The 12,461-nt window shown below is 43.6% G+C and overlaps 1 protein-coding gene across 1 annotated transcript in view; it reads right to left on the bottom strand.

Moving 5' to 3' along the window:
• The window catches only part of SLC44A4 (solute carrier family 44 member 4), a 55,408-nt gene that overhangs the window by 23,565 nt on the left and 19,382 nt on the right, over positions 1–12,461 (bottom strand). The window contains exons 2-6 of the mRNA XM_063291233.1: positions 12,267–12,315; positions 10,163–10,236; positions 6,935–7,013; positions 5,610–5,709; positions 659–784 (exon numbers count right to left, since the gene is read on the bottom strand). Coding sequence (XP_063147303.1) covers positions 659–784; positions 5,610–5,709; positions 6,935–7,013; positions 10,163–10,236; positions 12,267–12,315 — 428 coding nt within the window. The remainder of the gene's footprint in view (positions 1–658; positions 785–5,609; positions 5,710–6,934; positions 7,014–10,162; positions 10,237–12,266; positions 12,316–12,461) is intronic.

Here is a 12,461-nt window from a genome sequence, read left to right on the forward strand (position 1 = left end):
AAAATAGGCAAGCCAAATTTGGACTTGCCTTTCTGCTAGAGAGGGATTGGCTGATCCCTTTCTGGCAGAGGGGTGGGTTTGGGCTTGGGGCGCCATGCCGTGCCGTGCCGTACCGGTCCAGTCCCTTTCTGGCAGGGTGGGTGGGTCTGGGCCTACCTTTAAAAAGGTGGGTTTGAGCTTGCCTTTCTGCTGGAGGGGAATTGGATCGGTGCGGCGCGGCATGGCGCAGTAAGTTTAAACTTAACTTTCTGCTAAAAATTGATTTTATTTAAATTTTTATTTAATGTATTATTTCTTCATTTTTTTGCCAGTTGCTTGAGAGGGCTGGTTGCTTGAGTTCCAGTTAACCAAGATTCTACTGTAGCTATGAAGTCCCCAGCTTGACTCAAATTAGACTTTTCTTTTTTAGATGCCTTTCTGTGCTCTGTGATCCCTGGCGTGAGGGCACATGCCTCTTGTTGGTGAAGGAGAGGCTTTATGCATAGGCTCTCCAAAAGTTTTCCTTCATTCATTCAGCTTCCCATGGTTCAGGCATGGCTTTACAACTGTGCCCAGGACATGTAAGGCCCCATCGGTATCCAAGGAAGCTTGAAGCACCATCTTCTGCAGGATTACAGGAAGGCAAAAGATAAGATTGGGCCATCAAAAGGCAACTTACCAAGGTTGTAGTCTTGAGATCAATACTGGGTTGGCACAATGCCTGATTCCAGACATCAGAAGGTTTCTTTCTTAAGTCAGTTGGCAACATCACCCAGAATTTGTCAGAGCAATTAGAGACACAGATCTAAAAATGAAGGGGCACAGGGAATCAATTTGGAAAGGATCTACAATGGTTCCTCTTGCATCTCGAATGAGACTGAATTATTAATACAGGTAGTCCTCACTTAACAACTGGAAAACTAGTTGTTAAGTGGTATGGTTGTTAAGCAAGTCACCACTTGACAGGACCTGATTTTACAACCATTTTTGTGACAGTCGTTAAGTGAATCCAGCTTCCCCAATGGGCTTTTTTTTTGCCAGAAACTGGCATAAAAGGTCACAAATCATGATCACATGACCGCAGGAGGCTGCAACTGGTTGTAAATGCGAGCTGTCTGCCAAGTGCCTGAATTGCGATCATGTGACTGTGGCGGTGGTGTGACGTTTTGCGACAGTCGTAAGTGTGAGTACAGGTCATAGAGTACTTTTTCCTAGGCTGTTATAACTTCAGACTGTTTATTTATTTTATTTATTTATATTTCAAATTTCCATCACCACCCATCTCCCCCGAAAAGGGGACTCTGGGAAGTTTACAATCAAAATTAAAAAGACATAAATTACAGTATAAATACTCTATAAAAATAAAATAAATATAGAGTCAAAAATATAAAATCCAGCAGCGTAGATCTTGTTTGTTGGGGAGAGATCTATAATAGCCACCCCCAAGATGAACTTTATGACTGTTGTTAAATGAACAGTCGTTAAGGGAGGACCACCTGCCTTATTTGCTAGATGCATACCTCGCCTTTCCCCTAGAAAGCACAATACTTCCACTAATTTTATCCTCATAACAATCCAGCATGGCAGATTGGGGAAGAGACAGTGCCTGGCTCAAAGCCACCAAGCCAATTTTTATGGAAGAGTGTGGGTCTGAACCCTTTCCTCTGGTCCAATATCCAAATTATACACCATGTCTGAGTCCTGGAAGGAATGGTTCAAAATAAGCCCCCTCCTGGGCAACTAGGATTGCCAACTTCTTCAAATGGCTCTGTTCTTGGCTCTTAACCCTCTGATGACACATGGATGGGTATAGGGTGGGTTCAAGCACAAATCTCCATTTTATTTTCTAACTGGCAAAATTGTAGAATGAAATTTTAAGAGAGTTCAGCCAGCCAGCATAAACAGAGGGAATGGGATAGCTGGAGGCTTCATTAACATTATGGGATTGAGATATTCTGTGTTGTTGTTTATTCGTTTAGTCGCTTCCGACTCTTCGTGACTTCATGGACCAGCCCACGCCAGCGCTTCCTGTCAGTCGTCAACACCCCCAGCTCCCCCAGGGACGAGTCCGTCACCTCTAGGATATCATCCATCCACCTTGCCCTTGGTCGGCCCCTCTTCCTTTTGCCCTCCACTCCCCCCAGCATCAGCATCTTCTCCAGGGTGTCCTGTCTTCTCATTATGTGGCCAAAGTATTTCAGTTTTGCCTTTAATATCATTCCCTCAAGTGAGCAGTCTGGCTTGATTTCCTGGAGGATGGACTGGTTTGATCTTCTGGCAGTCCAAGGCACTCTCAGAATTTTCCCCCAACACCACAGTTCAAAAGCATTGATCTTCCTTCTCTCAGCCTTCCTTATGGTCCAGCTCTCGCAGCCATATGTTACTACGAGGAACACCATTGCTTTAACTATGCGGACCTTTGTTGTCAGCGTGATGTCTCTGCTCTTAACTATTTTATCGAGATTGGTCATTGCTCTTCTTCCAAGGATTAAACGTCTTCTGATTTCCTGACTGCAGCCAGCATCTGCAGTAATCTTCGCACCTAGAAATACAAAGTCTTTCACTGCTTCTACATTTTCTCCCTCTATTTGTCAGTTATCAATCAAGCTGGTTGCCATAATCTTGGTTTTTTTGAGGTTTAGCTGCAAACCAGCTTTTGCACTTTCTTCTTTTGCCTTCATCATAAGGCTCCTCAGTTCCTCTTCATTTTCAGCCATCAAAGTGGTATCATCTGCATATCTGAGATTGTTAATGTTTCTTCCAGAGAATTTAACTCCAGCCTTGGATTCCTCAAGGCCAGCTTGTCGCATGATGTGTTCTGCATACAAGTTGAATAGGTAGGGTGAGACTATACAGCCCTGCCGTACTCCTTTCCCAATCTTAAACCAGTCCGTTGTTCCGTGGTCTGTTCTTACTGTTGCTACTTGGTCGTTATACAGATTCTTCAGGAGGCATACAAGATGACTTGGTATCCCCATACCACTAAGAACTTGCCACAATTTATTATGGTCCACACAGTCAAAGGCTTTAGAATAGTCAATAAAACAGAAATAGATGTTTTTCTGAAACTCCCTGGCTTTTTCCATTATTCAGTGGATATTGGCAATTTGGTCTCTAGTTCCTCTGCCTTTTCTAAACCCAGCTTGTACATCTGGCAATTCTCGCTCCATGAACTGCTGAAGTCTACCTTGCAGGATCTTGAGCATTACCTTACTGGCATGTGAAATGAGTGCCACTGTTTGATAGTTTGAACATTCTTTAGTGTTTCCCTTTTTTGGTATGGGGATATAAATTGATTTTTTCCAATCTGATGGCCATTCTTGTGTTTTCCAAATTTGCTGGCATATAGCATGCATTACCTTGACAGCATCATCTTGCAAGATTTTGAACAGTTCAGCTGGGATGCCGTCGTCTCCTGCTGCCTTGTTATTAGCAATGCTTCTTAAGGCCCACTCAACCTCACTCTTCAGGATGTCTGGCTCTAGCTCACTGACCACACCGTCAAAGCTATCCCCGATATTGTTATCCTTCCTATACAGGTCTTCTGTATATTCTTGCCACCTTTTCTTGATCTCCTCTTCTTCTGTTAGGTCCTTGCCATCTTTGTTTTTGATCATACCCATTTTTGCCTGGAATTTACCTCCGATGGTTCTAATTTTCTGGAAGAGGTCTCTTGTCCTTCCTATTCTATTGTCTTCTTCCACTTCCGCGCATTGCTTGTTTAAAAATAATTCCTTATCTCTTCTGGCTAACCTCTGGAATTTTGCATTTAATTGGGCATATCTCCCCCTATCACTGTTGCCTTTTGCTTTCCTTCTTTCTTGGGCTACTTCTAGTGTCTCAGCAGACAGCCATTTTGCCTTCTTGGTTTTCTCTTTCTTTGGGATGTATTTTGTTGCCGCCTCCTGAACAATGCTGCCAACTTCTGTCCAGAGTTCTTCCGAGACCCTATCTACTAAGTCCAGTCCCTTAAATCGATTCTTCACCTCCACTGCATATTCCTTAGGAATATTAGTGAGCTCATATCTAGCTGATCTGTGGGTCTTCCCTAATCTCTTTAGTCTGATCCTAAATTGTGCAAGAAGAAGTTCGTGATCTGAACTACAGTCAGCTCCGGCTCTTGTTTTTACCGACTGTACAGATGTCCGCCACCTTTGGCAGTAAAGGATGTAGTCAATCTGATTTCGGTGTTGTCCATCTGGTGAAGTCCATGTATAAAGCTGTCTCTTAGGTTGTTGGAGAGATATACTGTAATGGTGGGGAAAATGTCATAACTGTAGAACTGGGATTGTATTTATTTTTATGTTAACTCTTATATAAGTTTTTAACATCTCCTCTTTTAAAATAGCAGGAGACGTCACCACTGATTTTTGGCAACTGTAGGACCAAAATTACAGAATGGAGTTGGAGAGGCCTTGGGGTGGGGTGGGGGGCACAAATACAAGATTTGGTGTAGGGCCACCAGATTAGGACTGCGAAAATTCAGTTGCCCACTAGATGGCAGCAAAGAGGGAGGGTTTTCAGTATTGCATTGCTGCCATCTAGTGGCCATTCAGCTTTTCCAGCCTAGATTTGATAACCTTTCATTTGGTGGGACTACGAGTTACCCATTCTGGGCACTATGAGGATATTAAGCAAGACCAATCTATGACCTTAGCTGGTATGAGGCAAATCACAGTGTTCTCAGAAATTCAGTACATGAAGCTTTCCCCACTGCGCAAGGAAAGTAGCGAAGGCAAGAAGGGAAGCTTTTCTTCCTGAGTCTCTGCTCCATTTCAGGCAGCCGAAGAGAATAAAGAGGGCAATTTGAGCAGCAAGTGAATCCAGCTACGCTGGCTTGCAAGGTGATCTCCTGCTCTGGTCAGTTGAGGTTCACAGCTTCCCTTTTCTAAATTTACCTGTTTATACCAGTAGTCTCCAGCCACTGGGGATGTACATTTAGCATTTCTGTCACTCTCACAAAATGGCTACTGCAGGGGCCACAGCCGGGACAAAATGCTTATTGACCTGAGAGTGAACTGACATGGAGGTTCCTCAGCAGCAGCGTCCAAGGGAGGGGCGTTGGGATGCGAGCTCCGCCCCTTTTCTGCCTCCTTCGTGAAATTGCACGTCAGCCCCAAAGAGGCGGAGTTTGAGGTACGATGTCACAACGCTGCTGCTTAGCACCCCAACTTCCCCTTTTTTTTCCTGGCCAGGTGAGCTGCTAGATTGGCAAAGCATCCTCTGGGTCTGAGGCCCAGAGGCATTGTGGGAAATCCAGGTTGGTACACTGCTAGCTTCCCTGTACTTTTTTTCATTTAAAAAACCCTAAACATTAAAATTATGGGTAAGAAGGTTGGTAGGCTCAAAGGCCCCGGCAGGTCATGCTCCAAAGCAGATTTACAGGTAGTCCTTGTTTTCCAACTGCCTCTTTTAGTGACCATTCACCATTACAACGGTGATGAAAAAGTAACTTTATGACCAATCCTCGCATTTACGACCTTCACAGGTCTGTAAAGCAAAGGAAAACTGAAGTAAGATCACAAGCACAGTCGTGGTTTCACTTAGCGACTGCTTCACTTAATGACCAAGTTGCTGGTCCCAATTGTGATCACTAACTGAGGACTATCTGTACCACCTCCAACACGTACCTGTGTGGTAGGGCACTGCACTCCTTTCATTGCCACTGTCACTGGGTTCAGTTCTGTGACACATTTCATGAGGTTGAAGTAGAGAAGATAAGGTTTGCCACTAAACAGAAAAAGAGAGATTGAAGAACATATTAAAAGAAATAAATCCGAGTAATGAAATACTGATGCTTGGGTTGCTTCCTTCTCAACGTATGTCTGCCTAACCAACTGCTAAACACTATTTTGTACCTATTTTTTGCACATGACTCCAGCTGGGGATCTTTGTGATATTAACAAAACAATCAGAGTCCCTCTTTTGGGGGAGATGGGTGGTAATAAAATTTGAATAATAAATAAAATAAATAAACAAATAAAGTAGATCCTCCTCTGAACCTGGTATTTGCTGCCCTTGGCCCCTCCAAAACAACTCCTTCAATTCCTGCATTTTCATACAAGTAGTCCTCGCTTACTGACTGCCTCGTCTAGCAACTGTTCGAAGTTACGATGGTTGAAATAAAAAACAGCTTTGCAACCAATCCTCTCATTTAGGGCCATCCCTGCGGTCATGTGATTGCCATTCTCATGCTTCCCAACTGGTTTACAACAAGCAGAGTTAATAGAGAAGGCAGAATTAAAATCGCAAGTCACAGTCACGTGATGTCTTGCTTAATGACCAAAGGGGAAGTGAGGTCGTAAGCCTATTGCAGTCATGCGATTTTCCACTTAGTGACTGTGGTGCTTAGTGACCAAGCTGCCTGTCCCAATTGTGGTTGCTAAGCAAGGACTACCTGTATTACAGGTTTCTTATTCCAGGAAAACTGTTGGTGTCTGCACTTGGTTAAATTTCCCACCCACCTAAATTGATTTCCTTTCTACCCAGCCATGTAAAAACATCACAAGAGACTTAAGGAAATGGGAGCCAAGGCTGTAGTTGTAGAGGAAGAGAAGATTGGGGAGAAAATGTGGAAAAAGAGAAACAAGAAGGCATGACGGACAGGAGAAAGTAAAAGCAGGGCAGGGTATAGAAGAGTTTCTGCAGGATGTGGTCAAAAAAGTCAAGATGGCCACTGCAACGATGTGATCCAAGCTCTGCTTTTGTTAATATACATGCACATAAAGGACACAGGCAGAGTTTCAACTGCATTGTCACGGCAGCCATCTCGACTTTTTTGACCACACTTTGCAGACACTCTTGGTCCAGTACAAAACAGGGGGGAGAATGTGAGATCTTGGCCTGTCCATCAGGCTGTGTTTCTGAATTCCAACACTGGGGTGCTTATTAAAATCCCTCCCTCTGGCCAAACCACCATTTTGATGGGTTCCTCTTCCCAGGGTTCCAAACGCACCGATTGCTGCCAACTCCACAATAGGATCCCGTTGAATTTCGGGGGTAAATCACTTGTCGAGGATCACCGTACAGCCAAGCTTGCCAAAAAAAAAAAAAAGGAAGAAGGAAGGAAGGAGAGAAAATCAGTATTTAATAATTTACAGTCAATATTCATCAGGTATCTGAAACCTTCCAGGACTCTGAAGTCCCAGGAAGTAGAGAAGGGGAGAACTTCAAAATCAGGCGGATTGTCCAGCTTTTTAATTTTATTCATTAGATTTTTATTCCTCCTTTTTGTAAAACCCAAAGTGGTATACATAATGTTCCCACCTTCTATTTTTTCCTCCAGTTGTTTGGACCTTGGGAAGCTGATGGTCTGCTTCTGTTCAAACTTGGGTGACTAGATATTTTGGTTTGGGGGAAGATCTCAGACACAGGGCACCCCTTTTCAGGACAGTTTTCCAAGAACAGATCCTACAGGAAACAATTTCTGTGTTTGCTGGTTACTGTGTGCCTGTAAAAGTACTCCGGTCTGCGATGACAAAACGGCCTTCAGGATTCCTGGCTTTTGGTGTCATGCGAAGATATGGCATCTCTTTGAATCCTCCTGATAGTTTTGTGCTAACTTCATCATTTTGTACCTTGCTGTTGTCTTTTTTAAAGATTTACATGCTAATCACTCCATTCACCTTGCAAAACTAGTCCCTAGATGTGGAATGGCAAAAATATTTGAAATAAACAAACTGCCTTAGCCATAACTGGGCAGAGAAGAAAGCTGCTGATCTATAGGGGCAGGCAGGATGGAGTTGAGCCTTCTTGAGTTGAAAGATAACACCAACCACCTAAGGATTTTTGCCTGGAAACATATTGGTAACCAGTGCAGCTGTTGACAAGGTCAAGGAGAAGCTGCATCAGGTTAGACCAAAACTACAAATCATGCCATGGAACATGGAAACCGCAGATCTCTCTTCCTTTTTTTCAATTCCCAAATGAATTTCTCCTTGTTTCTCAACCCCAGGAGTTCAAATCTACTACTTTAGCTATTATGGGGGGGCGGGTAGGAGGACTGGGGGAGAGACACATCTCTCCTGTTTAAAGCCTTCAAGGGAGGAGATCCTTTAGGGAAATTTAAGGAGGCGATCTGACCGTTCTTACTTCTTGTTACCCAAACTCAGGGCTCTTGCCTTCCATAAGATTGATTCTGAATGCTTAGAGAATAGAATGCTTAAGGCTGACCAGCTGAAGTACAGGCTTGGCAAAACAATGATCTATTCCCTGTTCCCAGGAAATGCATAACTCAGGGACAATAGGCTAGCCTAGTCAGCACCCATTCATTTGAGCGACAAAGGAAATTGCATCAAAGGACCGGCTGTCTTCAGTCCTACAGCTTTTCAGAAGTCAGATGCAACCACTGGGATGGCCAAAGGCTGACCTTTGAACATTTTCCATGCCACCCTGGCTTTGCCATCAGCAATCTTTGGCCATCTTCTTCCCAACATGCTAGCCAAGACTGCACGTTTTCCTAGATCTTCAGAGATGGGAACAGTTTCTATTACTTGACAGTTAAAGAAAGCACATGCGCACATTCTGCCTCTCTCTCTTTTTGGGTATATACTCTATTTATTATACTAAATAAGACGAGTCTCACATATATTATTTATTTGTTTACTGCCACATGGCCTGTCGCTCTGCTCTAAGCATGGCTCTGCTTGCGTATATATGAGCAGGGCTGCAACTAGTGGGGGGCAAGTGGGGCATGTGCCCCGGGCACTGCGCTGGGGGGGGGGCACCAAAATGGGCATAGGATCCATGTTTGCCCCGGGTGACACAGACGCTAGCTGCGGGCCTGTATATGAGAGGACTATATACATACAATATGAAATCATATGCATCCTATACATGTGCATGTGTAAGAGTAGAGTCTGTTTATCTACTTTTTTTCTTTGTGCGTGTGTTTGATTGATTATGAGCCATCAAGTCATTTTTAACTAGTGACCACATAGATAGATTTCTCCAGGAAGACCTGTCCCCAACCTGGTCCTTCAGGTCTTCCAAGGGCACCCCAATCACGGCTGTAATTGAGCCCATCCACCTTGCTGCTGGTCGTCCTCCTCTTCCCTTTCCTTCCACCTTTCCCAGCATCAGAGCCTCCTCCAGAGATCCGGGTCTTGGCATCGTGTGTCCGAAGTAGGATCACTTGAGCCTGGTCATTTGGGCCTCGAGGGAGATCTCTGGGTTGATTTTTTTCGAAGATCCATCGGTTTGTTTTCTTGGCTGTCCATGGTTATTTTCAGGAGTCTTCTCCAACACCCAAGTTCAAGAGCATCAATACTCTTCCTATTCTGCTTTTATATATAGTAGTAGTATAATAAATTATACTACTAGTATAATAAATTATACTAAATACTATGTTATTCTATATTATACTACATTATACTATAATAAATTGTAGTATAGTACACTATACTATTCTATGGTATACTGTACTGTAATAAATTATACTATGACCAGCATCATTATATAATAATTATAATAATATAACAATAATTAATAATAATCTAATGATTATAGTATTATTTACTACATTTACTCCCAAAAGATTCCCCCTTTTGGGAGAGATGGGTGGTAATAGAAATTTGAAAAATAAATAAATAAATTTAGTATAATAAATAGAGTATAGAGATGACCAGCGGCAAGGGGGATGGACTCAGCTGCATTGGCGATGGGGGCACTGTTGAAAGACCTGAAGGAGCAGGTGAGGGACAGATCCTCATGGAGTAAATCTGTGTATGTTGCCATTAAGAGATGACGACGACTTGGTGGCACATTATCAATCAATCAATCAATCAAAGACTGAAAGAGACTGGTCCAAAGTCGCCCAGATGGCTTCTGTGGCTAAGGAGGACCAGAACGCAGCAGTCCCTGTGCCTAGTTCAAACCCTTCCCTTCTACCCCACTCTGACTCTTGGGCTGACAGAGAGAAGGAGAGCCCCAAATCTTCCAGGGAGTTTCTGGGGTTGAGGGAGAGACCAGAACCTGCATTTCCACATTCCCGGTCTAATGCCTTCACCACAGGCTTTCCAGATTTTAATTTCTAGTCGAAGACCTGAATGACCTATGGAGATAAAACTATGGGTGCACCTTCATTTCCCATTTGCAGTCTACTAAACTGGTTTCTCTGCAGCGGAACAATACTTCTGAGTTTAGCTTCCTCAGTCCTCTTCTCTAAGTTAAGAAACTTACTTACCCAGGAGCCCCACCACAATGTAGCCAGCGAGGAAGACCCCAAAAATAGCACAGCAAATAATATCTGTACAGCTCCTGGAAAAGAGGGAGGAAGGATCAGTCGTCAACATACTAACTTCTATGTACATACAGTATGTATTTACATAAATGGTAAAGGCTCAGTTGTCAAACTCAAATTCTGGTGACTTCGTGCGCATGTCCATGAAATGTTTAATAATTTCCCAAGCTAGCTAACACATGTGGGATTTCCTGTGGTCTCCCATCCAAGCACTAACCAGGCCAACCCACCTGAACTCTTTTGAGGTCAGGCAAGGTCGGCTCGAGAGCCAGCGTGGTGCAGTGGTGAAGGCACCTGGCTAGAAACCGGGAGACCATGAGTTCTAGTCCTGCCGTGGGCATGAAGCCAGCTGGGTGACCTTGGGCCAGTCCCTCTGTCTCTTTCAGCCCTAGGAAGAGGCCAGGGCAAACCACTTCGGAAAAACCTGCCAGGAAAACTGCAGGGACTTGTCCAGGCAGTCTCCGAGAATTGGACACAATCGGATTAAAAAAAAAGGTTGGCTCGGTGCTGCCATATGCTGCAGCAAGTAAGTATAGGCAGGCACACACACACACAAACACTCATACATCTTGCTGGGGAAGTTATATTTTATCAAGTCATAGAACTGGAAAAAGTAAAAAAGAAAAAGAAAGAAAGAAATGTCCTTAAATACTACGCACAGAGTGCACTTCTTCTACCTACACCAGGCAGTTCATGTGAAGCTGGACCCAGAACCCAACTGCTAGGTTTCACTGGATGCTGGGCTCTTCCATAGGCTATGGCTGGGAGGGGCATGAGACTCTTCTCCAAGTAGTCCACTCCTCCCTGACAATTTCCTGAAGCAGCACTCCCCAGTGTGGCGCCCTCCAGTCCCCTCAAGCTTCAATTCGCATAGCGTCCTAGCCAGCCTGGTTATGCCCTGGAATATAGGTAGTCCTCAACATACAACCATTCATTTAGCGACCATTTGAAGTTATGACGGTGCTGGAAAAAGTGACTTACGATCAATCCTCGCACTTACAACCATCGCAGAGTCCCTGCAGTCATGCGATCAAAATTCAGGTGCTTGGCAACTGGCATGTATTTACAATGGTCGCAGCATCCCAGGCTCATGTGAACACCATTTTCAACCTTCCCAGCTGACTTCTGACAAGCAAAGCCAATGGGAGAAGCCAGATTCGCTTAATGACCACGCAATTCACTTAACAACCATGGCAAAATGTTGTTAAATCAGGCATGACTCACTTAACGACCACCTCACTTAGTGATAGAGGTTCCAGTCCCCATTGTGGTCATAAGTCGAGGACTACCTGTATAAATTCAGTGCTGGTGGAACAGTTCCAGCACCAGCCCTGCTGTCTAGGGGATTATGGGACTCAGTCCAACCTGTTTGGAGGATGCCAAATCAGAGAAGGCTGACCATAGACTTGACCCCAGTAGGAAATGTGGATCCATTGTAAATGGGAAGTTAAAGCACTGAACATGCATTTTTTTGCATATAATTTTTATCAAGGATTTTGATTACAATAGTAAAAACTAATACAAACTAAAGAAAGAGAAGGAGAGTAAAAAGTGCAGAAAAAAGAAAGAGAAAGAGAAAAGGAAGACTATAATAAAGAAAAAGAAAAGAAATATATAAAGAAATGTCTTCCAACCTTCATCACAAGTATAAACAAATTTAGTAGCTCTTCACCCACTTTAAGATTACAAACACTAAACGTGCATCCTGTAACAGGCTTGAAAGCCAATAGGCTTACTTGAAAGAAAATGTTCAGAATCTCAAATATTCTCAGTCCCCAAAATGTGTATCGGACAGCAGATCTAATTTCTGATACCCAGAAATAAAACTCCGCCTCCCAAACAAAATGTAGATCTCCTGAACATCCCCTACTGCAACTATTCCCCCTTAATATTTTTCTAGTGCCCCACTTGCACATGGATGTCCTTGTTCAAGGCCTCCCTTCTTCCCTCCTGAGCAGCTTAAGTTTCCCCCTCATCTTTAGCTCCACCAGCACCGATCCACCACTTGGCGCTCCAGTCATCCATTCGTAGCACAAGGTGTTCTTACCTCTTCTGGACAGGACCACGAAAAGAGGGATCATACTGACATTTCTCTCCTGAGGAGAAGAAAAAAGAGGAGTGAGAACACATTCAATCTATTGGAACACGTTTGCAGTAAGGAAAGGAAGACATATATCTTATATCATGTGTCAAAGGAAGACATATATCTTATATCATGTGTCAAAGGAGGACATATATCTTA

Source organism: Candoia aspera, chromosome 2, assembly GCF_035149785.1.
Source record: "Candoia aspera isolate rCanAsp1 chromosome 2, rCanAsp1.hap2, whole genome shotgun sequence".
Classification (NCBI taxonomy): Eukaryota; Metazoa; Chordata; class Lepidosauria; order Squamata; family Boidae; genus Candoia; species Candoia aspera.